Source organism: Salvia splendens, chromosome 7 (assembly GCF_004379255.2).
Source record: "Salvia splendens isolate huo1 chromosome 7, SspV2, whole genome shotgun sequence".
Classification (NCBI taxonomy): domain Eukaryota; kingdom Viridiplantae; phylum Streptophyta; class Magnoliopsida; order Lamiales; family Lamiaceae; genus Salvia; species Salvia splendens.
Window position 1 is genome coordinate 24,937,350 of NC_056038.1, and position 25,804 is coordinate 24,963,153.

At 37.7% G+C, this 25,804-nt stretch overlaps 4 protein-coding genes across 4 annotated transcripts; 2 read left to right on the forward strand and 2 right to left on the reverse strand.

Annotated features, from left to right (window-relative positions):
* The first annotated feature begins 3,721 nt into the window (after positions 1–3,721).
* LOC121810273 lies at positions 3,722–5,275 on the forward strand. Its single transcript, XM_042211050.1, has 3 exons — positions 3,722–4,063; positions 4,732–4,873; positions 5,020–5,275. The coding sequence occupies exons 1-3, from the start codon at positions 3,732–3,734 to the stop codon at positions 5,107–5,109; spliced, it is 564 nt and encodes a 187-aa protein (XP_042066984.1). The 5' UTR covers positions 3,722–3,731; the 3' UTR covers positions 5,110–5,275.
* A 57-nt stretch (positions 5,276–5,332) lies between these two features.
* LOC121810272 (pre-mRNA-splicing factor 18-like) lies at positions 5,333–8,035 on the reverse strand. The gene is made up of 2 exons (XM_042211049.1): positions 7,051–8,035; positions 5,333–5,882 (listed from the first exon to the last, which is right to left on the reverse strand). The coding sequence occupies exons 1-2, from the start codon at positions 7,882–7,884 to the stop codon at positions 5,472–5,474; spliced, it is 1,245 nt and encodes a 414-aa protein (XP_042066983.1). The 5' UTR covers positions 7,885–8,035; the 3' UTR covers positions 5,333–5,471.
* A 4,183-nt stretch (positions 8,036–12,218) lies between these two features.
* On the forward strand, positions 12,219–14,972 carry LOC121742663 (N-terminal acetyltransferase B complex catalytic subunit NAA20). Its single transcript, XM_042135869.1, has 6 exons — positions 12,219–12,400; positions 12,517–12,607; positions 13,113–13,245; positions 14,317–14,386; positions 14,540–14,600; positions 14,700–14,972. The coding sequence occupies exons 1-6, from the start codon at positions 12,323–12,325 to the stop codon at positions 14,789–14,791; spliced, it is 525 nt and encodes a 174-aa protein (XP_041991803.1). The 5' UTR covers positions 12,219–12,322; the 3' UTR covers positions 14,792–14,972.
* Positions 14,973–15,235: 263 nt separating this feature from the next.
* LOC121742662 ((-)-kolavenyl diphosphate synthase, chloroplastic-like) lies at positions 15,236–20,696 on the reverse strand. Its single transcript, XM_042135868.1, has 13 exons — positions 20,501–20,696; positions 20,340–20,410; positions 18,625–18,925; positions 18,133–18,528; positions 17,936–18,056; positions 17,700–17,812; positions 16,907–17,133; positions 16,717–16,832; positions 16,451–16,549; positions 16,140–16,379; positions 15,937–16,030; positions 15,652–15,840; positions 15,236–15,561 (listed from the first exon to the last, which is right to left on the reverse strand). The coding sequence occupies exons 1-13, from the start codon at positions 20,679–20,681 to the stop codon at positions 15,328–15,330; spliced, it is 2,382 nt and encodes a 793-aa protein (XP_041991802.1). The 5' UTR covers positions 20,682–20,696; the 3' UTR covers positions 15,236–15,327.
* Between the last annotated feature and the right edge of the window lie 5,108 nt (positions 20,697–25,804).

The following is a 25,804-nucleotide window of genomic DNA, read 5'->3' on the forward strand; positions in this document are numbered from 1 at the left end:
ATTGTAATGAGAAGTTTGTAGCCCTTTTCAGCCCAACCACATTTTAAGTTCGGGCCCAATATCCACTTCCACTTGGTGACCCAATTCTTGGAACCCTAGACACGTGTCAACTTTTGAGAGGTTTGAGCTCCCTGACTCCTTTTAGCAGAGCATCCGCAATGGCGAACGTCCACGCAGAATTTCCACCGGCGTGCGGGAATTCCGTGGCGGACGTCCGCCATTGAGCGTCCCAGGCACGGATACGGAATTCCGTGAAGGAATCCGCGAAATTCCGTACGGACGTCCGCCATTGCGTTGACGCTCGCGGAATTCAGCGCGAAATTCCCATTTAATGCATTAAATATTTTTTTTCAGTTCCTATATATACATCCCGTTGAACTTCATTTCATTCGCACCACTTGTATTAACAAGTTTCTCTCTCTCTAAAAATACATTTCTTGTGAATCAACAATGGAGCACCACGACAACGATTCACCCGCCTAGAGCGAGTCACCGGCGCCCTATTTTCCCATCGGTGGGAGTACGTTGATGTCCGCTGCGATGCCTCAAATGCCGGGGATGATGCCCCAGTCTCAAATGACGTGCGATGGTTGAATGGCGCCAAGCGACCGACCCCATTACAAGCGGAAGCTTAAGCCCCTCCTCGATAGTATGCGCCGCGATTTGGGGCTCGACGGGATGACGGCGACGGCGGCGAGGGGACTGGAGACGAGGAATCCGAGGAGTGAGAAGCCGGTTTTTATTTTTATGTACTATTTTTTAGTAATTATGCACTTTTTTTAATGAAGTATGTTTTTTTAAAAAATAAAGTGGCTGCATTTTCTCCGTATTCGCGTCGAAATTTTAATTCCGTAAATTGTTTACTTTTGTCTAATTTGTTAATTTGTGAATTTTTTTAATTGTGGGAATTCCTTCGGGAATTCTGTCACTGTGCAGTGGGAATTCCTTATGACGTGGCAGTGCAGTGAGAATTCCTTATGATGTGGCAGGAGGTATTTTTGGGAATTCCGCGGGAATTCTGCACCACTGTGGATGCTCTTATTGACCTCTCTCATTATTCTCATTCGCACCTTCTCTTTCGAGCGACATTCCTCTTTCTCTCTACAGGGTTATCATCCTAATTTTCTTACCTCCTCTCTGTGTGTGAGCTTGGGGTTTTTACATTGTCTATTCTTCTTCGCGAGTGTATACATTGCGAGTGTAGGGGATTTGTGGTGAAAGCCTGTTGCGGGAACCTCTGGTTTGTGGTCTTAGGGTTAGACCGACTGTTGGTTCTTATGGTGTGGGAGAAAGCTTATTGTGTGATACAAATGTTACCGTGGTGGTTTGAGGGTTCATTTGTGTGGCCTCAAGTGTGATTGTGGATCTAGGGTTCTGATGTGCCTAGCTTGACTTATTGTGGTCTGTCTGTATCTTCCCTTGGTGCAAAAATCGAAGTTGGCTGAATATTGTGGGTCGGATATCAAAGGATTTGTGCAGTTGTACTTGGTGCAACTTGATCCACTTTGATATTGAATTCACAGCTTTGTTCGAGTTCCTATATCGTTTATATTTCTTGTGTCTTGAAATTACTAATGATTTAGTTTGTGTTTCAGGCTAATCTCCTTGAGAACTGCTAACATTTGAATGCAATGTTATAATATAGAGTAAACCAAAAGTGGTCCTGAACATATGATCATTTTATGATTTTGGCCATAGACATTATCTTTTGAATTATTGAGTCCCACACATTTCAACACGGACCGGAATCAGTCCATTTTGGACGGTACCGTTTAAAATTGACGGTCAACTAGTGGATTATGAATTTTGACTGTATTATAGGCTTAAATTAAAATATTTAATTATTTTCTTATTATTAAGGATAAATTATTTTTTTACTGTCTCTCTCAACACTCTCATCTCTCATTCTCATTGATCTCAAACGGAAGAAGCAAATGTTGTGCACCTTAAATCCACCCTCCCGCTGCTCTCAGCCACGCCACCAAATCACCCCCAATTCTTCCTTCCTCCTCATTCCCGTCTGGTCCAACTCGCCTCTCCTCCCTTACATAGGCACCAAGCTCGTCACTCACAACCCAACAACTCCGCCCAAAACTTGCCCGGAGTCTACGCAATTTTCGTCCTCTTCAACTCCCTCACCGGCCAGCCCCTCGTCATATCTATCGAGAGAGGACGTCGAGATTCTCGTGATGGTCAGCGCTAGATCCATGGCTCCTCACTTACTCAAGGCTCATTTAAGTCGTCGATGAGGAGGCAGTGAGTGTGAACTCAATTTTATGAATTTTTTTACAGAAAAATTTGGTTTTCAAGGCCAAAATTTGAGTTTTCTCTCATCTTCTGGAGCGACAAGAAGATGCAACCTATCAAACCATTCGAGATGTTGGACTGCTTAGGGGTGGGTTGATACGAGATATCGTATCGAAAACGTTGTATCGTATATCGTATCGAAAATATCGATATGAAAGAATTTCATATCGTTATCGTATCGAAAGTTTCGATATATCGAACTTTCGATATGGATAATATCAATATCGATATCGTATCAAATACCTGTATATCGAAAATTATAATTTCAAATATGTTTCGATATATTCGAATATTCGATATAAAACGATATATCGAAAATATCGATATATATCGTATATGCGATATAAAATGATATATCGAAAATATCGATATATATCGTATATTCGATATAAAACGATATATCGCGATATAAGGAAATTCATATCGTTATCGTATCGAAAACTTACGATACGGTATCGTTTCGTATCGAAAATTACGATATATTGAAAATCCGATAATTTTTCGATATTTTTCAATACGATACGAGCGATATATCATTTTTTCGATATTTTTCCCCAGCCCTAGGACTGCTCAATCTGTTCATCTTTGTCATAGTTTCGTTTTTACCGTTTGGTTTTTCAGTTTGCGTCGAGTTTTGGCCGGTTTCTGTTCTGTCTAGCGGAAACCTTATTTTCCGTCATCTTCTTTACTCCTTTCCGACGGTTTCCACCGTCTATCAGTCGTGTCTTGAGTCTTATTTGAGTTGGTTGTTGGTGTTGCGTGTTTGTTCACGGTTTGGTGAAGTTTCGACATGTGAAAATATTAAAATAATTAAGGTTATAATTAGGGAGTTAGTAACCACAAATAACAGTTTAAGTTGGTCAAAATTGGGTTTAAATCCGTTGACCGTCAATTTTAAATTGTGCCAAACAAAATGGACCGATTCCGGTCCGAGTTGAAATGTGTGAGACTCAATAATTCAAAAGGTAATGTCTATGACAAAAATCGTAAAATTGACATATGTTCATGACCACTTTTAGCCTTTACTCTATAATAAAAGTTGTTCTTATTTTTCGTATGATACAAATTTCAAGATATTTATAGAAATGTGAATTGAATAATATAATTAACTGATCAAGAGATCGATCCCTACCTGTATGAAACAACTTTAAATACTAGGGTCAGTTGTCCTACTCATTGAAGTATCTACAAATCAGCACGGAAATTAGTCACTGGGTTCACCGATAAATATCCTTGATAATTACGAAATAATGATAAAAAAAATAATCAACTAAATTTTGTTAAATGAGGTAATGTAATATGACGTCTACTAGTATCATCGAAATGTGACTTGAATATATAGTCAACCAAGATAACAAAATGAAACTAGTTTAGTCTATAATTCATAGTTTTATTGGCGTTTCCCCTATATTTCTACATAAAAAATGCACAATCTCCATCAAACTTGCAGTTCACAAATTAAAATGATATCTGTACTCCAGAGCCACTCTCCAACTATTCTCAACTTATCTTCTTCATTTTATGTCTATCCCCCACAAATTCCTGCAATTTCCAGCTCAAAGCTCTCTTGGCTTTTCAAGAATTCCCACAAGAGCAGAAGCCAAACAACCATTAGGAGGAGCGAGTTTGGCGATGGAGTGGACCCAGTTCAAGAACCCTCATTCTTCGACGAAAACGGCGTCGTACAGGACATGGATGGCTATCTCAATTATCTCTCCCTCGAGTATGAATCCGTTTGGGACACCAAACCTTCTTGGTAAAACCTATTTCCCCTTTTCTCTCATAATATATAAAAATAAATCAGCCTTTTCATTCCCTTCTACCTGTTATTTTTTGGCAATAATTTTTATTTCCATTCCGTTAGCTTATTATGCAACTGGTATTTGGTAGTTTGAATTTGAAAATTGCAATTTTATTTCAAAATTTTGTGTTTGATATTCATGTTAAGAGAGTCTTGTAGCATACATAGCAAATAGCTTTAGCACTTTAACTGAATGTGTATTTACCACTAATTAAGCTATATGAAGTAGAGCTCTTTAGAATAATCTTAAATATAAAATGAATATTTCTCTAGATGGATCCTTATACCCAAGACTGCATTTTTGAACTTCTTCAGTTCTCAATGCAGTTTGGACTTCATCTAATGTGATAGTCTTTTTCTCTGCGTTGATGCACGCCATTTTTGAGTTGGTTATAGCGCTTCGGAAGAATGATCGCCTTGTCCTCATCCTCTAAGCTGGCATCTATATTTTCAAGTTCATCTATATATTAGGTCTGATGATGAAGAACCATTGGTTGTGAAATATGTTGATGTTCTTATTTGGGAAAATATCAGTCTATGCCCCAATTTTCAGCCACTTCTTAGGTAACATTCCAACCTAAGTTGTATTGTTATTTACATTCGTAATGTTTGGCCACTTTCAGGTGCCAGCCATGGACAATTCTGCTGACCGGAACTGGAATAGTTACAGCCAGCTGGCTAATTTTGAACTCGATCGTGGTTACTTCAATCGCAGCAACCCTGATTTGTTTGTGGTGGTACATATTTCTCTACTCTTATCCAAAGGTATGGATACCACACTCATATATATCTCTTCACTTCAAAGTTAATGCTGTTAGTTTTCATGACTACAAGTATACTTCAATTCTTGTGCGCCTCCTCTAACTGATAACCACATCCTCTAAAGGAAGTTCTCTTCATTCTTTACTCAGGCATATTCGGCTATGATCACAGAGCGACGGAACAAGGTAACAAGTGGCCAGGAAGATACGTATGGGATGAAAACAGGACGACGAAGCTGAAGGCGGAACAAACCTTTTTTTGTCGGGAGGAAAATCTCTAGTACTTTTCACAAGTATTGTTAATATGTTCTCTCTAGTAACTAGTGATGATATTTTCTCGAAATATACTGTGTATTATACTATTATTAGGGCGTGTTCTTGCTTAGTAGTAATTGAATTTGGCCAATTAGCTGAAGGCTATCTCAATTGCCAAAACTCTAGAGCAGCAAAACCATGTGAAATGTGGAGGATAAAATGGTCATTGTCAGTTAAATTCTTTTTCTAAATTAGACATACCGAGGGAGACAGTAACACGGGGAATAGAATCCGAGACCTCTTCCTTTGACAGAGATCCTGTCTTTACATTTCCAAACATGCTAAACTTAGTCATCCTTGGGGGCAGCCGTTAGTAGAAGCCTCTCTTCAGCTTGTTTCCCTTCAGACATCATCTCCTCAGCTAGCAGCGACTGCAGATCACTACCGTTGGCCAGGCTGTTGAACTCGACAGCTTTGGAAGGCATTGTTGGATAGCGTCGTTGGGCGAAAGTCATCAGCCTTTTGATGGATTGTAAATACTTACGGGTAGTCTCATCGTTCATGATGTGTGCCACACTGTTTGTGTAAATCTTCTCACGTGCAGAACGTTCGTGGATACCAACCATAGTAACTCCAATGGGCCAGGGAGCATTCCCGATGGCCATTTTAATGTAGTGATCCATGGCAGCTAGGTAGTCCCGTTTCATACAGCACTTGACAACAATCATCAATGCCTGCCGGATATCATCAGGAAGAACCTAGAAACGAACAAAGGAAAACATAAGTCATTGAGTCCTAAGTTTGCCTGCGCCTTGAAAATAAATCACTTGTAGGAACAAAGAACAAATATTTGCTCACTATTTTTCAACCTCTCATCAATAATTTTTATCCTTACCTTTACAGTTCAGTGATAAATCACATATCACTAAAATTATAATGCATCAGAATGAAGAAACAATATGTTCTCATTACACTTAAATTGTAATGCATCAAAATATTGTGATTACTTTTTTTAGAGTCAAATTTGTCATTGGTTATACAAGCACAACTGTATGCATTACTGAAACAGACTCAGAAAAAACTCAGGCTCTTCTTTCGGCCACATTGGTCAGAATTTCATAAAATATTGTTTGCCAGAATCCCTCAAACACACCTCAACTACCTAACATCTCTAAGCAAGAGAAAAGATGCTTTATCCATGTATAGCTGCTAGTGAAAGCTGTTACAAGTTAGTTGCACATGAATGGAAATTTGACACTGGGTTTTGCTTTAGTCACCTACATGACTGAAAACATAGATCAAGTGTTATCACATCCTAAACTGAATTCCTCATAAACAAAACTCCAACCGACATTGATGTCCTCCCAATAGATAAACTGAAACAATCTAGCCCAAGCATCAATACAAACTCAAATGCATGAAAAGATAGCAAGTGTTATCTATCCTATCCTAATCAACTTTGCCTAAATTCATCACCATGGCACATGATAATGACAGTAATTTACAAAGTTTAGAGATAGTAAAAAGTTATCATGCCTACATTGTTTGCACTACATTCAGAGGTAGACAATATAAATATTTTAAAAGGTATACTAAGTCTTTTTGCTTGTACCTACATTCCTACACCTGTTATGCGCTACCACTGCAACTTTCCCGGCCGGCTCACACTTTTCTACGAATTGTGAAACTGGTTTGGTGGTTGTAGCAATAAATTTATCTAACAAGGTTGAAAATAGCTAGCAAATATTGACCATATTCCTTCGTTAGAAACCTTTGATGCATCACAACTGAGGCTAAATCCAACACCAATTGCTCTAGATTAATCATTCACTCAACACTCCAAAAAAACCATAAATTCAATTGTATATAAACAGAGACATCGTTTAAAGATGAATGTAAAATCAGAAGAGTGAAAGAAAATATCACCTTCTTTCTGCAGAATTTGAACAATGGACTCAAATACCGAGCACATTGCTTAAACGTTGCCACCATCGACTTCCCTTTAGCAGTCCTCTTTTCCGTCTCACTCATCTCATCAAGCTCCTGATTCCACTCATTCAACAACTTCTTGAAAAAAACTAGAATCTTATCTTCATCGCACAACTCCTCAAAATTCGCCTTCATTCTCTTAATATCCTTGTCGTGATCAACCCCGGAAGATGCCCCGTCGCCACTGAGATCCTTATCCCCATCCCCACCATCCTCATCCTCGCCTCGATCCTCCCTCGACTTCCTCTTCCTGTCGCTCACAATCCCCGACTTCTGCCGCTTCTTCAGCTCCACAATATCCCGCAGGAAGTCATTCGTCTGCCCTTCCGTCATATCGTCGTCTACCTCGAATAGCCCGGCCTTCAGCACGTACTTGAGGCGGTCGAGCCTCGCCTCGTCGTCTTCGCCGAAGAGCGTCACCGGCTGTTTGAGAAACCGGAGGCGGCGGATCACCTCTTGCTTCGGTAGATTGAGATTGTCGATGTTCTGCTCCTCGACTAGGGATTTGGACGAAGAGGATTCGGGCTTGGATTTGGAGGTGTCGGTGTTCGAATTTGGGTCTGATGAGGAAGATTTCGTATCCTTACTCTGGTGATCTTGCTGTAGCTGCTTCTTGAGGAGGGCTTTGGCTTCGGATTCCTGCTTCTCCTCCTCGCGCAGCCGCTGGAGTCGTTTCTGCTCGATTTCGGAACGCTTGAAAAACTTCTTTCCGCCGACGTCCTGCTCCAGACTCTGCCGTTTCTTCAGCAATTCCTGCTTAAGAATGTCCATAGTCTCGATTCGATTATCGGGAAGATTGGTTCGATTCAAGAGTGCGTAAGCGAACTTAAGATTGGGGATCTGGGGCTAGGGTTTTCTTCTGGTTTCGGTAGTGGCTTTGTTGAAGAAGGGTATTTTCGTTAATAAGTAACGGTCTAAATTCGGATTTCGATATGAATAACTTGTAGTAGGATAATAAGCGTATTGTATTTTAGGGCATTCACATTGGGGCGCACTAGCTATACGTACGATTAGGGCTGGCAATTTTTGACACGACACGATAACATGACACGAACCGGCACGAAAATAATGGGTTTGGGTCAGAGCTTATTGGGTTCGTGTCCTTATCGGGTCGACCCGTTAAGGACACGAAAATTTCGTGTCGTGTTCGTGTCGTGTTCGTGTTATCCGTTAACAATACGTGTTCGTGTAGTGTTCGTGTTATCCGTTAACAAATAATATTTTAATATTATTAATTCTTATTATTTTCATTTTTAATAGGTTTAACCGTTATCAGGTCGTGTTGTTATCGAGTCGTTATCGTGTCATCTCGTGTACGTGTTGTTATCGTGTCGTGTTGACCCGAATTGGTTCGTGTCGTTAACGGGTTCGTGTCGTGTTCGTGTCGTGTTCGTGTCTGAGGGTTTCGTGTCGTGTTCGTGTTTGAGGTTTTCTTAACGTGTCGTGTTCGTGTTTGTTGTTATCGTGTTCGTGTCGTTATCGTGTCGACACGATAACGACCCGACACGCACGATTTGCCACCCCTACGTACGATGGCACGTCCACGTCCACGTCCGCGCCCTATGCTTCATCCTCAGACGATAGGGCTTCGACCACGCATCGTCCATGGTATCGTCCGCCCGACTGCGGGTCATGCGGACGATGCAACGCATTTTCCTTTTTTTATTTTTTATTTTTTTAATTCTTCAAAATTTATTATATATACACCCCAACTTCACTCTTCCATTCACTCCACTCTTCCATTCTCACTCTTCCATACACTAAAAAAATGAATCCCGGTGATTGCCCAAGTCCGAATAGTCCGACGTTCAGTGGTGGTGCACGGTGGCCAGGGACAGACCCTGATGAATACCGGCCCTTTGGCTCTAACACCCAGTACGATCCCGATTTCAGTACGAATTCGTACGGGCTGTCAGACATGGAGCCGTCTCCCACCCGCGCCCGCGCCCCACTTCGCCGCGCCGCCGCCGCCGCTGGCTCCGCCACCAAGAAGAAGCGGAACAGGCAAAGAGCCCAGAAGTTGCCGCCTCCGGAGAAGAATGAAGAGTTCGCCCTAGGGAGGACGAACTACAACCCGAATGAAACCATCGTCTTGGTTAGGTGTTGGATTGATATTTCGGAGGACCCGGTGTTTGCCAACAACCAAAAGCAAATCGCGTACTGGGAGCGCATCGCTGATCGCTACAACGAGGCCAAGCCGGTGGCCGCCTATAAGCGTCATAGGTAGCAGCTCCGCAAGCACTGGGATCAGGTGAAGAAACATGTCAATTTGTTCTTGGCAGAGTACGAGAAGTGCTTGAGGGAGCAGGGCAGCGACGAGAGTTTTACTGATGTGCTACTAATATTTTGATTTGAAAAAAAAATGCAAAACCAAAAAGTAAAAATTGGTTTCTTTTTATAATATTCTACTCGTATATGATTTTAAAATTTTATTTTGATTTGTAACTTTTATAAAAATATATAAATGAAAATAGATACAAAAAATTAATACTAGAATATCACTGCTACTTTTATATCTAGGTTATTAAAAATATTAATGAAATTTAAATTTACTAAATGAGATTTTAAATCATAAGAGCAGGGGCGCCTTGCTGGCCGCCCCCGAACCGCCGTCGTCGTGCCGGCCGATAGCGTGGGAAGTGTTCGCTCCGAGGCGGACGCATTCTTTGGGGCGGAAGGCCCATCGGCAAGAAGGCGCCGAGGACGCACCGGGCGTGCTTCGCCGCGCCGATAGGCGCGCTGGCAAAGGCCGGACACTTTTTTTTTATAATTATTTTCGAAAATTTTATTATAAATATCACTCCTCCACACACATCTTCACACACACTTCACACTCCATCCATTCACCTACTCTCAAAATTTTCACTTTTTAAAATACACGGTGGAAACGACGAATCACACGACTTTGACGAATATTTGGTTCCAATATTTTTTTAATTATATACATTCCGATAATTTTAATTAGAATTGAATTAAAATATAAAAAATAAAATAAAATGAAAAGTAGTTAAAAAAAAGTGTCCATTATTGCTGCAGATACTTATTTTTATGGGCGCGGACAAATAAGAAGTGGCTGTGGATAAAATTAGTGGCAGGGCTATTGGAAGTGTCTACCTCAGTAGATGCTCTAAAAAATATGATATCTACGTAATGTGAACTGTGTTACATAAGAGCACCCACAACCGTGCTCTTGCCAGCGGCACAGTTGTGGGCCCGGGCGGTACTATTCATGCCTGCTCTCTGGCAAGAGCACAACACCCACAACTGTGCTCTTCCGCAAGGACGAGCACAATTAATATAAAATTCAATTACACAAAAACATTTTCATAATACTAAAATTCATTAAAAAAACCACAATAAAAATTACAAATTACAAATAAAATAAAAAGACATAATTAAAATCCTAAAAATTAAAAATTACATAATTAAAATACTAAAAATAAAAAATTACATAATTAAACTCCTAAAAATTAAAAATTACATAATTATTGGCTAATATTACCCGAGGAAGACTACGCATCCGGCGGCACCAACCCCAATTGTTTTTGGAGACCCAATATCATGGACTCGTGCGTTTGAAGTTGCGTGGGGGTCATAGTTGACCTATCGGCCATATTGAGTTGGGCCAAAAGGGTCCACAACGAGTTGTTCGGGGGTGGAGGTGGAACATAGGGTGCGGGTTCGGGAGCGGGGGCAGATGGAGTCGCGGCGCGACGGCGTTCGGCCGCCGCCTTCTTCCTTCCTTGCGGTCGGCGTCGGGAACCGCTTGGTCCGGCGTCGGGGCTACCCAAGTTAGCTTCGGCGAGTTGGCTAGCCACTTCTTCGCCGGCGTCGGATAGGGATGCCGACCGTGAGCGTTTGGAGGAGCCGCTAGAGGAGGATGTTACGCCTCCCAGATACTTCGGGTGCGTCCTCGTTTCCTGCCAAACATTAAGGTACTTGAACGACTTACCGTTCATGGATTGGTAGGTGCTCAGCGCGGCAGTGATGATGTCGACCTCGCTCCGCCCGCTCCCGGCATTCCGCGACTCCTGGAGGAAATAGCCGTTGAACTTGCCAATTTCGTCGTTGGCTCGGCCGATGCAGTTGCGCACCATACTCTCGTTGCGCTCGATCGTTCCCGGCGGCCGGTTTGCATTGTACCGCCGAGAGACGCGCCACCAAAAGTGATCGCCGGATTTCCAAGTACGACTTGAACAATCTATCCATCTCCGCCGGTGAGTACGGTGTGCGGACACCGGCGCGAGATGGAGGAGTCTGCGTTTGGGAAGGGACGGGAGGCCTAGGCTCCGGAGTCCACCCGTATCGCCCATCGGAGCCTCCTTGGTCGTCGACCGGGTATGGCCGGTAACCACCCGGAACGCCCGAATCTTGGGTTTGAGGAGGGGCCGAATATTCCGTATCCGGACTAGGAAACAGTTGCGAACCGAACCATTCGGGGTTCCAACCGTGGGAGCCGCTTGGGTTGTCGTCGTGACCGGACATAGTGGTGTTGTAGGGTGTGAGATGAAGATGAAAATGGATATGAGAGATTGAAGATGAGAATGGAGATGAGAGAATGATGATGAGAATTGTGTAGTGAAAGTGTGAATTTTTGGGAGTGAAATTGGGGGTATTTATAGATGAAAGTGTGTATTTTTGGGGTAAAAAAAATTAAAAAAAAATTAAAAAGGTGTAAAAAACGGTTATAAACGGATATATTTTTTTGGGGAAGTGAAATTTTTTATTTTTTATTTTTTATTTTTTATCGGTTTTTTAATTAAAAAACCGATTTTTTAAAAAAAAATAAAAAATTTTAAACTCAACGGCTATGCCGTTGACGAATGGGATCGAGCACGTCCGTGCTAGCGGCGCGGCTGCAGCGGCGGCGGTCCTTCGCCTTGCCAACGGCGCGGACGTCGGTGGCGACTTTCGCCACCGCTGCGGATGCAAGTCGCCACCGCTGCGGATGCTCTAACTCGTTAGACATACGTTGTTCAATTTTATAAGTTTAGTTTATCTTTAATACATTAAAATTCTTTAATTTTATAAAATTCATAATATTTTTTAATATGTTAAAAATAAACTTAAGGAGTAATATTAAAACACATAACATACGTTTCATATTTGCCTCTTTATTTTCTCTTACCGTTCGATTGCACTTGTGCCCTAGTCTCTGTTATTCTGTTCAGAAAATCCAAATCCAATCGATATCGTGTATCGGCAGATAATGACGACGATCCGGCGGTTTTGCTGCAACGATCTCCTCCGCTTCGCATCTGTGAACCTCGACCATCTCACTGAAACAGTTACTTCTCTCTATCCTCTCTTAATTCAATCCAATTTCTTAGGCATCTGCTGCAAGCGTTGACATAATTCCGCCCCTAATCACTGTCGTCAATTGAATTGAATTGAATTTTTCAGTTCAACATGTCGTTCTACATGACCTACTTGGCGCGGTGGCCAGATTATTTCCACGTTGCCGACGCTCCTGGAAACCGTGTTATGGGCTACAGTAAGTTCCAATCTGTAGAGCATTAGTAATTTTTTGGTTTGTGCTGATTTTGGAATTCACGCTTGTCAATTCCCGAAGCAATAGGATATTACTCCATCCGTCCCTAAAAAGTATGAACATTTGATTCAACACGGGTTTTAATGCATAATTGGTAAAGTAAGAGAGAGATAGAAAGAAAAAGTAATTAAAGTATTCTTAATGGAGAATGAGTCCCACCTCATTGAGAAAAGAGTTTTCAAAATTAGAAAGTTCATACTTTTCCCATACGGATTAAAAGGAAATGGTTCATACTTTTTACGGACGGAGGAATTAGTATGAGGGCACATAGATATCTATACATCAAAATCTAGCAAAGTAGTGGAAATGTCTGTTGGCAATGCCAACAGATTGTGAGGGTGGACTCTTTATGCTCTTATCATCAAGTGTTTTAGGTTTGCTTCAATTTTTTTAGTACTATTTTTTTATTTTTTCTTTTGAGGTGTGAGTGCAATGTTGGATCATGCAGTTATGGGAAAGGTTGAGGGGCAAGGAGAGTCATGGCATGGTCATGTCACTGCAGTAACTGTAGATCCTGAATACCGGAGGCAACAATTGGCAAAGAAACTCATGAACCTACTCGAGGACATCAGCGACAAAATGTGAGAATGCAACACTCCCTTATTAGCTCTATTAACCGTAGTAGGGGTTTATAATACACCAGCTATCATCTTATAAGTTGTTCAAGTGCAAAGTGTTTATAAAATTTTTAAGATACTACTGCTGACAATTTTGTAACCTAAGAGTCGTATCTAAACATTTCTAAGGCTATAAGAAATTCTTTAAGGACTTGTTAGTTTTTATAGGATATCGAGGTACTAAGATATTTTCTCAAGCTTAAATGACCATTTCCAAAGTCCAAACTGAATCAATAAAACTCCAGCGAAAGATATTTTATAAGCTGTCAAAATATACATAGCTTAACTTCTTAGTAAAAGCTCAATCTTTCCTAGAAAGTTAGAAGATCTTATGGATTTGGAAAGCCAAGGCAAAAAAATGGGTTTGATTGCAACTATCAAAGATGTTCTCTTTTATAGAGAATGTACCAGTTTTAATGTCTTAATGTCCTACACCCTTTTGTCTCTTCTCTTTTTTGATGGTTCTGGTTATGTTTGTCAAACTTTGGTCTAGCTGTCTAGAGTATATCCAACGCTGTTTTTACATTGAGCTCTTTTTCCAGACTTTGCTTTAAATCTTGTTTTCATTTTGAATGTAAAATTTACTTATTTATGTTGGAAACCTTTATTTAGGTCCTAGATTAAATTTCAAAGCATTTTCTCACTTATTTATATGTTTTCTTTCATTTCTTCTTTTTTCAGGGTCTAAAGTGTATTATAATACTGTTATGAAACTGAAGCATTAATATTATGAAATGTGCTTTGTAAGGTTTCTAATTATTAGTGCAGTAGTTTCAAACCATATGAATGTCTTTGTTTGTACTAGAGTTCAGTTGATCAAATGGATCTTATCTCTCTGTTTACAATTGAGGTGTACATGTGCATTATTTCAAACTTTATTACTTCTATATGTCTCTCAGTGTGAATACTTAATTATGAATCTGGCCACCGCAAATGAAGTTGGTGAAAAAACTCTTCTGCAAGCTAGCAAACATTATATTTTGATTTTGTAAGATTTTCAGTTACTATATGCTAAAGTAAGCTTCATGTTTGAAGTGACAAAGCTTATTTTGTGGATCTTTTTGTGAGAGCTTCAAATACACCTGCCATCAAGATGTATGAGAAGGTATGTGTATGTCAGAGTAACTTTTTCTCTATTTGGTTTTTTCCCTTCATTATCGGTTGGTCTAATAATTAATATCTGTTGAAGCATGTAGATAATCTTTATATGCATTCACATAAGCTGTGATACTCATTTTCGTTGTTTTTTTTCCTTCAGCTTGACTACGTTGTTTATAGACGTGTACTTCGGTATTACTCTGGAGAAGAAGATGGTTTAGGTATGCTGCAATTTATGACTCTAATAAGGGTATTTGTGTTTGGCCTTTCATTACTTCCTCTTTTGATTTGTGTTTCTGATTTTTGTTTTTTCTTTTAAGATATGAGGAAGGCTTTATCAAGAGACGTGGAAAAGAAGTCTATTATTCCGCTCAAACGCCCGATCACTCCAGATGAACTAGAATATGATTAGCTGTGACTAATTATGTGGAACATTCGTTGATCAGGCATGCATAAAGCACCAGCCATTTGAATGATTTGGATAAACCTAAACTTTTTATTTTTAGAAACTTGACCTCTTTTATCAAACCAGTGATTTGAAATTTTGATGTTAGAGAATGAGTTTTACATCTATATACACATCTTTTGTTTCATATCATGAATTCTTCATTGCTGCATATCCCATATTTTCTAACATAATTAAAAGGTATAACATCAAACTTGTTTCATATCTTCAGTTCTACTAGTTTTTTATATTCCTTGTACTGCTTCACGACTTAGATACATGTGTATTTATGTTAAGTGTAAAGTGTTCAAATATCATGAATATGGCTGACTTAATATATCCAAATCTTAATGCAATAGGAAAAGTAGATAGAAAATTTGAAGTACGGAATGGGGTAGGTGACAGCATTCATAGAGAAACTCCAAATTACTGAATAGTCTGTTATTGAAATGTTTTTTTTGCTTATCATACACATGATTTATTCGGATCTCTCTCCTGGAAATCTAGACAATTTTTTCAAACAATACTTTGTTTATGTGGGAGTCTATAGTGTCTGCATGACAATAGGCAGTGTAATAGAAAGTTCTAGCAACACTAAAAAAGCTTTGCTTGGTAGCAGAAGGCAAATCTTCCAAGGTTTTTGTGAAAACTAATTTCACTAGTTCTTGCATGCCTGCTTCTATTTGGAAAGTTGTCCCAGTTACCAGTTGGCTTGTTGACTCTTGGGCATCATACACCTGCTTGGATATGGATGTATTATCTTAGTATAATTGCTCAGAGGGAAAACTCGAAAATTTTCAAGTTTAGAAGGTAACTTTTCCCCTAACCTTTACACTCTGGAATACGCGAAGTTGGTGGCAGACTTTGCTGGTTGCCTCCAAGAGCTGCTGATATTTTGGATGGGAAAATGATGATTCATCCAATCCGGAGCTCAAATGTATCGTGTGCAGGAGAAGCCGTGCTTCTGCTTCCCCCAGGTCACCTCCTTCTTCCCATGTCTTTAGCCATTTTTTCCACTGAATATATCATGCAGGGTGTTCGAGTCTTCTGAGTTGTAATCTTAGGTTTATATAGAACGTAATCTTGAATTAGTATGAGAGTTCTAGAGTTACCGCATTAGACAACTGCTGATATGTGCCTCTGCCTTCTGCCACCAGTGTTACATTGTTGATCAAAACTTCAACTAATCTGTTTCCCGCTTTATGTCTGGTAATTGATATACATATGCAGGTATGGGCATTTTCTTTCATTAGAAAGCGTTCTTGAAAGTTTACTTATACATTTATAAGAAATAAGTTGAGAGATATGTTCCCACCTTCCTCCATTTTGGTTATTGACGATGCTTCCGTTTACAAATTCATCAACAAACTCTCTCTTTTGTTCATCAGAGAGTTTCTGGGACGCGATTGTTTCAACTAAATTTGTTGTTATAGCCCAAGCCAGCCGCTCACTTGATTTTTCCGGCTCAAATATAGTTGAGGCAGCTATGTAGTAAGCTAGGAGAAGGCTTCTTTCGCTCAACCCAAATTCTCCTAGATTGCAATCTCTATACCATCTACAACCAACCACATAAAAAAACGATTTATGAATTCGTTACATTTTGATTAGCCCAAAATGTTTTCTTACCTTTGCATGCTATTCCACTCTAACTGATGCACTGACTGGCAATGTTTGTAATCTAATTTTGCCAGCTCAAGGTATGTGTCGGAGTTAACTTTAAACATCCTGTGAATGAATAACAAGATGGTTAGTATCCCATGCATTGGCACAGCCTAAAAAAAATCGTGTCACTTTTAGTGGGACAGAGGTAGTATCTTCAACCAAGCCTGAATAAGGTTGATACACATTTTACTAGGATAGCAAAATGAAACGAAAGAGAATAAATCAATTACCTGTACAATGTTTTCCCAATCCAAACATCTTCATCACCCCCATATTGCTCTATGAAGAATCGTGCTTCCAGTCGTGGCAGACTGGCGTAGAATGGCACATCCAATGCATATGCCACCTGATTAGAAATAGATATGTTCTTATGCAAACCAACTTTAATTGAGATAGAATGTGGAGTATTTGTTGACGTACCTCGCCGTGAAGGTCTTTGGTAATGATCCACTTGTCTACAACTGTGTTAGTAATTCTTCTTTGATGCAAGAAGTTACCTGTGTATTTTCTGGCATCAGCAAGTATGTGTTCTTGAGGGAACATAAGTTCAGAAGCTCTAAACAAGTTGTACATTCCTGTAATAGCGTGTGTCATCTGTCCTGGTATGCTGCAGAATTGTCCACCTTTCTCGAAATGTTTGAATACATCTATTTCAATCAGAGGGAGAGAGTGAGTGTTGTGACCAAAATAAAACTGTCGGTATATTTTGTACTAGAAATTTGTCGTTCGAGTTGGCGTGCTCGCCTTCTAAAACTACGAATCTGTGGTGGTGACCGGTTTCCTAGATAAAATAGTACTAAGATACAATCTAGGATTAAATTGTGAGATTATTTTAGTTGAATTATCCCATGATTATCCATCTAGGATTGAGTTGTGGGATTCAATCTCATGAACCAAGCACACTACATATTTAATCCCGAGATACAATCTTGCAAATCGAACAACCCTTGTGTATTTTATGGTAATACCCCCTCTGTCCCCTAAAAATATGAACTTTTTTTTATCTGTTCCCTAAAAATATAAATTTTCTATTTTAGGAAATTTCTTTCTCTCTAACGAGATGTGATCCATTTTCCACTTACAAACTTTTCTTTTTTATCTCTCTTACTTTACCATTTTTTGCATTAAAACTCATGTCGTTTCAAAAGTTTATATTTTTAGGGGACGGATGCAGTAGCATTTATATAGATATGAGGTAGAACATTTTGCGTACCTATAGGAATATCGTATCCGTACAACCTTAACAGCCTGAATCCCATTGAGCTGTCATCACTATCTTGGACAACCATATTTCTTGCCCAGGTAATTCCTTTATTTGTCCAGTATCTGTATCCATTTATACCAAATAGTAACTAGATATAGAAATGTGGATACCAAAAACTATCAATCAAATCATATTTGAAAACAATCATCCGGCCTATATATTCATTAATTTGTTCTAACTAATACCTGTAAGCATAGGCCATGTTTTCTTCAATTTCAGCTTGAAAATACCGAGAAATTCCTAATCTCCGCAAGCGATCCGCGGACCACAGATGCTCAAACATGTCGACCGGGTATGCGTTTGGAACTAAAATGCATTATTTGTAAGTAGGTTTTTCTCATTGCGAAAAAAAAAGAAAAGAAACTGAGAAGCATATTTGTACCTCCACCATTGAATCTCTTGACAGCCTTGAGTATATACTCTAGGCATAACTCATTCCTGGTGTGTTGGAGAGCGTAGGCAGTGGACGATGGCGATGAAAGAAACGAACCCTCGGCTAGAAAATTCATTAGTTTGTCCCAGTTAAGGCCTTCCATGCCTTCCAAGCTGAAGAGTAGTGATGTGGGCCGTTTGTGCACTAAATCCATTGGTATTTTTTTAAGTTTTGAATCTCTCAATTCATAAATTCTTTTTATGCTTGCAGAATTTTCTGGGATTTCTATACTCAGTCTTTTAGCTAAATCAATGAGTGATGGCAGTGCGATTTCGAATCCTACGGGCATGAGCTCCTCGTCTTCATCCGCGAGTTTCTCAATATTCTCATGTATAAACCTCAACCCTGACATAGATGATATCAAAGTTATATCTCAGATGGTTTGATTAATTAAATCATATTACTTTAAAAAAAAAACAATGAAAAGGCATTGAAGTAAACCTTTTTCGCATTTGTTAGGATGCATTTTCCAATTCGTGAGTGCGACAACACATGCTAACGTATTGAGTATCCGGTCATAGAGAACAAATTTGCGATCCCCCCACGATCCATCGTCGTACTGGTGGTTAGAAATCCACTCTAGGCTCGTCGGAAACTGTGGCCCCCCGCTGCCATCAATGTCTTCCACGAGCGCCACCCATGCTGTGTCGTATGGTGACACACTTATCTGGCCATCGTTGTCCATGTCTTGTAGCATCGAACGAATCCTTTCAATCAGCCGTATCTTCTCCGATTCAACCTCCTTTTGATACATATATTTGGTGTCAGAACCGAACACAAATTGAGAATCGAATCTTATCCTAATTCATACGAGGAGGATTACTACAAGATGTTGGAAAATGCTTGTGGTAATTTGTAAAAATCAATATCGTCTAATGAAAGTGTTGGACTGAGTCTTATCAGATTGAGGTACTAAGATAACAAATAGAGTTTGAGAGTAACTAAAGATTCTTACCTATGTAATTCTGAATTACTACGAAATATAATTGAATTTATAAGATATTTTCCCACAACCAGGGGTTCAAGTTATCCGAATGAGCCCAGAGTGTGGGTGTGTGTTTTATAACTAAAAACACATAATTACTAAAATAATAACTATTCGAATATGGTTAATTACGTGGAAAAATTACACTACACATACAAAATGTTTCAACAATATTTTAGATTGATACAAAAAGTTTTAAATTTATATGAATCATACAAAAAGTATCATTAGTGTTTTAAATTAATACAGTTTCTTTAACACCGTTTAAAAATATTTCTATTGGGGTTAGTTTTTTCATTTAAAAACTAAGTTTGATGCCCTTCTTTTCAAAAACAAACAATTTAAAAACACCATTTAATTAGTTTTGCTTTAGCAAAGACACTGTTTAGAAAATTTCCATTGTATAGCAAAAATTCTTTGTTTAAAAATTCCCCAAATGACACAGAGATTAAATATTATAGCAAAACACCGTTTAAAAATTAGTACTTTGAAGTTGAAGCACCTTCTTTAAAAACAAACAGCAAAAAAAAGAAGTGTAACGTGAGGTTCGTCTTCCTAAATTTCAATCCAAGAACTAAAAAAATACCAAACGACAGTTCATCTTCCTAAATTTCCATCCAAGAGCTAAAATAATTTGATGGAAAATACATGCAAAAGAGTAAAAGACCAGTACAAGTGTAAAACATAGAATTTTTGGACAAAAAATCCCAAGCTCAATAGAGAGGTTCTCGATCCTTTTTTTCAAAGCTCACAAAAATATTTAGACAAAAATCAAAGTAAGTAAGTACACCTATTATTGAGATAGAGAAGTTTTCCATATTTTTTGGGGATTAATTGTTGAAAAGTATTGGTAAGTGACGTTTCTTCTTTCTATTATTCTACTGATATCACATGAAAAAGGTTAAAATAATAAACGGTGTTAAATAAACTTAACAGAATGTATTAATTTAAAACACTAATGAAACCTTTTGTATTGTAAACTTAAAACTTTTGTACTAATTTAAAACATTGATAAAACATTTTGTATGTGCGGTGTAATTTGGAGCGGTAGAATGGTGAGAAAACAAAACTTAGGATTGCAAACAAAATAAAAGGTAATAAAATATGTATTTTCCAAATATAAGGTGATATAAAAAGCACTGTACATCACTAAAATAAGTTAAAAAACTACCGGAGTAATGGGAGTTTGTCCCTCCAAAATTGTTGATGCTGCTGCTAACTGATGACTTCTGCGAATCCCCTCTACATGTATTATGTTTCGTATAAGTACAAGTGAAAGATATAGTCATCCAAGAAGAATAAAAAATATTGTTGTATTTAAGTGTGAAATACCATAACTTTTGCTCCCAGCCTCTGGTTTGAGTCTCAAACTTGTGTTGTTAAAACTGCCATATTTTGGGGAAAAGGAAAGAGAGGGAGAGGGAGAGATACATGGTGTTAGCGGAAGGCCAACTCCGGGGGTGGTTGATCGGTGGAGGGAGGTGGCGAACGACATGTTTGCTTGAATACTCATTATTTTCTCTGTAATTTTGAGAAGAGATGTGTTGCATGGAAGAAGACATGACTAAGTTTATTTATAGGTGATTTTGGTAGGATATTTCTTAATACATTTAAGTATTTTATTGTTTTTAGGGGCATTCAATATTTTCTTTTGAGGGAATTGGGTAATTTCACTAATGGTCACGCCGTCAGTGATGTGTTGGACCTTCTCCTACAACTGTGGTAATGAATAATCATACCAAATAATTTTATTATAGGTTGAGACTTGAGAGTTGTGCATGTGAATAAAAAAAAATAAAGATATTATGTTAAAAATGGAGTTAAATTGGAGTGATTTTGTGTCACTCCAATGCATAGTCATAAATACTGTTATTTACAATGTGTTCAATCCAAATAGTAAAAACAAGAGTCAAACAAATTAAACTTTGACAATGCACCGGACATAACACGTAAGGAATGCGTTGTGTGAGCGTTTAAGGGTCAAATACCATTCAATTAAACGAAATGCAAAGGGTTGTTACTATATATATATATATATATACACACCAGGGGGAGCCAGGAATTTGTAGGGACGAGGACAAATTTATCTATGAAGAAAATTTAAAAACTTGAGGAGGGGCATTTACTGAAAAATTAAAAAGAAATAAATTATATGATAGGCAATATCTATATAGAGGAGAAAACATGAGGTGGGGCAAATGCCCCTCCTAAGGTATGAATAGATCCGCCCTGATATATACGTTGAGTTCATAACAATTTCGCTTATTTAGTTCTTTTTGTGTTTTTTGTCCTTCTCTTTTATGAAATGTATTATTATTTAACTTTTTGTTGTTGTATGAATTTAATTAGAATATTAAAGAAAAATTCTCATTATATTTGAATTTGACTATATTCAATTTTGAATGAATTTCGTATTTTAAATTTTCATTATATATTTTTCAGCTCTAATGATGGGTAAATTTAGAATTTCAATGATGTATTTTTCATTTTTCAATAAGGTATAATTTAGGATTAATTATATTTTATTAGAATATATAACAAATAAAAGAAATAAAAAATGAATGAGATACCTAAATAATTTAAGTGAATGAATGGTAAATTGTAAGTGTCATTTATTAAAAGATGTCTAATTTAATTGCATTGCAGTCCAGTGATTTCAGCCTCCTTTATTATGAAATATGAAGGTGGCTGTCTTACTCTAGAGAAATGCTATAAATTTAATAGTATTATTATAAATTTTAGGGCCATTGTATTTAGTGTCTACTAAAAACAGGTAGCCAACTTTCTGGTAAAATATAATTACGTGTATCATTTTCCTATGCCATGTGGTCAAGAGGAATATAGAGGCTAAATACCGAATATAGTGGAAAATAGAGGATGAATACCGAAAATAGAGACCTAAGAACAATATGTTTATGAATAAAACTACTAGTAAATGCCTACAAAATAGAGCCATTACGTAATTATTTATTGGATATTTTAAATTGTAATAGTAAAATCTTAAAATATAAAAGAAAAATTATATTCACCTTTTTCATTATAATTGAGATGCTTCTTTTGAATTAAAAAAAATATTCAATGAGTTAAAAGTGATAAAAAAATTAAATAAGAAAAAAATAAATAATTAAAAAAAAAGAGTAAAATAAGTTAGACATAAATTAATAGAAATTAAATTTTGTGGTATAAAAAAGGGCAACTAGCCGCTAAAATCACTGAGTTATGCCTTAGGCCTCTTTTCATATAGTAGTACATAAAAAAAATAATCGCAAATGTCATGAACTTTTCGAATTTCCATTCTGGATTTTTCGGTCTTGACTTGAATCTGACGTGCTTCTTGTCTATGAATGACTCGTCAAACTCAAACTTATTTTAGTGTAAATGTTATATGATTTTAATCCAATCATTTACACTAAACTCAAACTTAAAAAAATATTCTCTATATTATGCTTTTACATTAAAATGAGTTTTGAGTTTAGTGTAAACATAAAGATAGATATTCTTTTTCCAAAAACAAAAAATATGATTGGTTTTGGAATACTATTGAAGCTAATTACATATCTCATTGTAGGTTTTAGTGTACCATTGAAGATGGTCTAACACGTCTTCGAAAGATCAACTTACTTCTTCATTAGGGATAGTGTCTTTTGGTTGGGAATTCTCAGTTGAAATGAAGACTGTATCTCTTACATGGGGAAAACTCTTAATCGAATGTGTCTGACACCAATTGAGCTGAAGAAATCTTGTTCACAACAACTTCAAAAAATATGTTATTCCTATAAAAAAAAGATGCATTCAATAGCCTCAATGTTACTATTACAATAGTGTATATTACCACTTGTATGTCTTCACCAACGTTAGATCCGTTTGCCGCCACGTTCTAACTCCAGTAAAGGCTTGGGTGTACGCGACAAAGAGCGGGAGACTGAAGTTTTTCTCCAAGTAGACAAATATACGGAACACATTCTGTATTTAAGAGATTTTCTGTACTTCCAACAAAGAAATTCGACCTCTAATCAAAGCACTAAACATGTCTTATCACTCAGCCAACACTATGTTAGAGCATTTTCCGACCTGACTGTCCTTAAACCAAGTGGCTATATTTTGCGCTTTAAACTTGCATTAGTGAAAAAAATGGCACCCACCCTTATGTTTAAGAAGTAAACATAGGGGTGTATCATGCTCATAACTTGAATTAAACATGTTTTAAGTATAATTGAAACCTAAAACATGTTTTTCTACGGAGTAGGAATAATACCTTGATGATTCTCCAAAGAATCGACGATTGCTCGCGACTTTTTCACGTGAGGCGTCGAGTACTAGACCACGGATCTTCTGGCTGGTTCCCGAACTGTATTCCGATATGATATCGTGGGCTGATCTCACCGGGATACTAGGACTTGAATAAATAGGACAGAAAAATCGATCTCACGGAGGAGAGATGAAGGAGAAAAATCGCCCCTCACAGTGTAGGAGAGGGGGACGAAAATTTTGTGTAAAATAGAGTATCTTTTCTCTCTCATTTATTCTCCTATTTATATTAAGTTCCTTTTGTGTATAGACAGAGATCTATGGACTTCCATTTTATTTAAATGTTTATTTCCCGCGCTTAAGATACAAATGTCCATTAATTAATTGAAGTCTGCTATGAACTTAATTAATTAACATCTTATCAATTCCAAGAGTGGACTTAGCAAGAAACAATTATTTATTATTCATGGAATGATTAAATTCCAACTTGCCAGTTTTCGAATAATAAAACCTTGTTCGAGCTCCTCTTGAGAACATTATCAAACGAGACTCACCTCGCGCACGATTCAACATAATAGCAATTCTAGCACCGCTAGATATTAATCACCATTACCCAATATATCAGGATTATTGGGTTGCGAAAAACCCACACCATTTGATAAGTCAAAGTAGTGCATAATCAATACCGTATGCTCAATGCTAACGTATGTAGATTAAGAAATATTTATTTATCAAGACCTAGTTTTTCAGTAGATAGCATAAAGACACGTCTTGCTGTTAAATCCATTCAGCGCTATACCACACCAACGTCATCTTATTTCAGAAAGGTTTAGAAATAATCGGACTGACATTGCAACCTTTCACGATAGGTAGTCTAAGCCTATCTGGGTTGTGAAATTCTTCTTTTTCTTTTACAAAGCATTGCATAGAACCGACTGTGTTACCTTAAAGTGAACGACGCCCACAACCAGTCTACTAAGCAAAAGACTTAGACTTTGTTTGCTTCTTATAAATTCAAATGTTTAAACAACATCTTATAAATGCACAAGCAAACACAATGTAATAATATACTGATTCTATTCGTGCAAACTGCTCGAATAATACTGAATCAAATTAAAAGTGGATTGTAGAGTTTTTCGTACACAAGCAAGATTCTATTCGAGCGAACTTGCTCGAAACATGCTTTTCAGTATACCAAACCTAACAATCTCCCACTTATACTCAAAACATGCTTTCGAGTATACTCACCTCCAAAAACTTTCCCACTTATACACAAAACAGGTCTTAGAGCTAGATATACCGAACCACCATTCATTTCACGTCATGTTTGAAACATGTTGCCACAAGGCATTTTCTGTGAAAAATCTGCTTGGTTGTTCTCTGATCATATCTTTTCCACCATAATGTCTTGCTGCGTACTTGATCTTTAATTAATTTCATCTCTCTATGTGATTGCTTGCTTTATTAGCTCGTATGTCCCTTGAGTTAGCCTTCACTAGAGTAATCATAACCAAAGGAATACTCATAGGCATACTCAAACTTATGATTAAAGCTATTAGGAAGATACTCCTAACACATACTTAGAGGATGCCTTACTCGATCACTGATTAGTCATAAAACTAAGTCATTGTAACCCCAAGGACATTACATGAATGACTGGTAAACTAGAATATAGTGATTAGTCTTTCTCAAGCACTATGATATATTATTTACCTCAATCAAAGTCCTTTGCCATGGTTAATATGATATATACTTGCTATGCAAAAGCACAACTAATATCAAACTTAGTACACATCATAGCAGACATGAGACATCTATCTCTAAAGCTAGTCTAATAATTCTTGTTCTCACTAAGCGCCAAACGACACTTGACTAGAGACAAGACAATTCCATCTTGAAAGGTAAAAACCTTTGCAGGGAAATTTTAATGCTAAAATGTTCCAAGCAATGTATAGATATAGGGTTTCTAAGAGAATCTTAACATTCTTTCTAGCAATCTTAAAGACTTAGATGCTTAGAATGTAATTAGTTTCTCTTAAATCCTTTATCTTAAACTGGGTAGACAACCAGTTTCCCAAGCCAGATGTCAATCTTAGTTGTTTGCAACTTTTGTAGATTTCATCATCGTAGAATACCAATAATACCATATTTAATGCACTTTCAACTTTCTTGTGCTTACAGCACTGTTAAGGGCACAAGTCAATTTCAAAACATTTGACAATTTTGATAAAACACATATACTCTGATTTAGATGCATGCCTAAGACCACAAATGTCTTCATAAGCTTCTAATCAAGTGTTTCTTGGCCTCTATTACATAGCCATTAGGATGTTCCATGTAGATGATTTCCTCAAGACTTCTATTAATAGAAAGCTGCCTTGACAATCA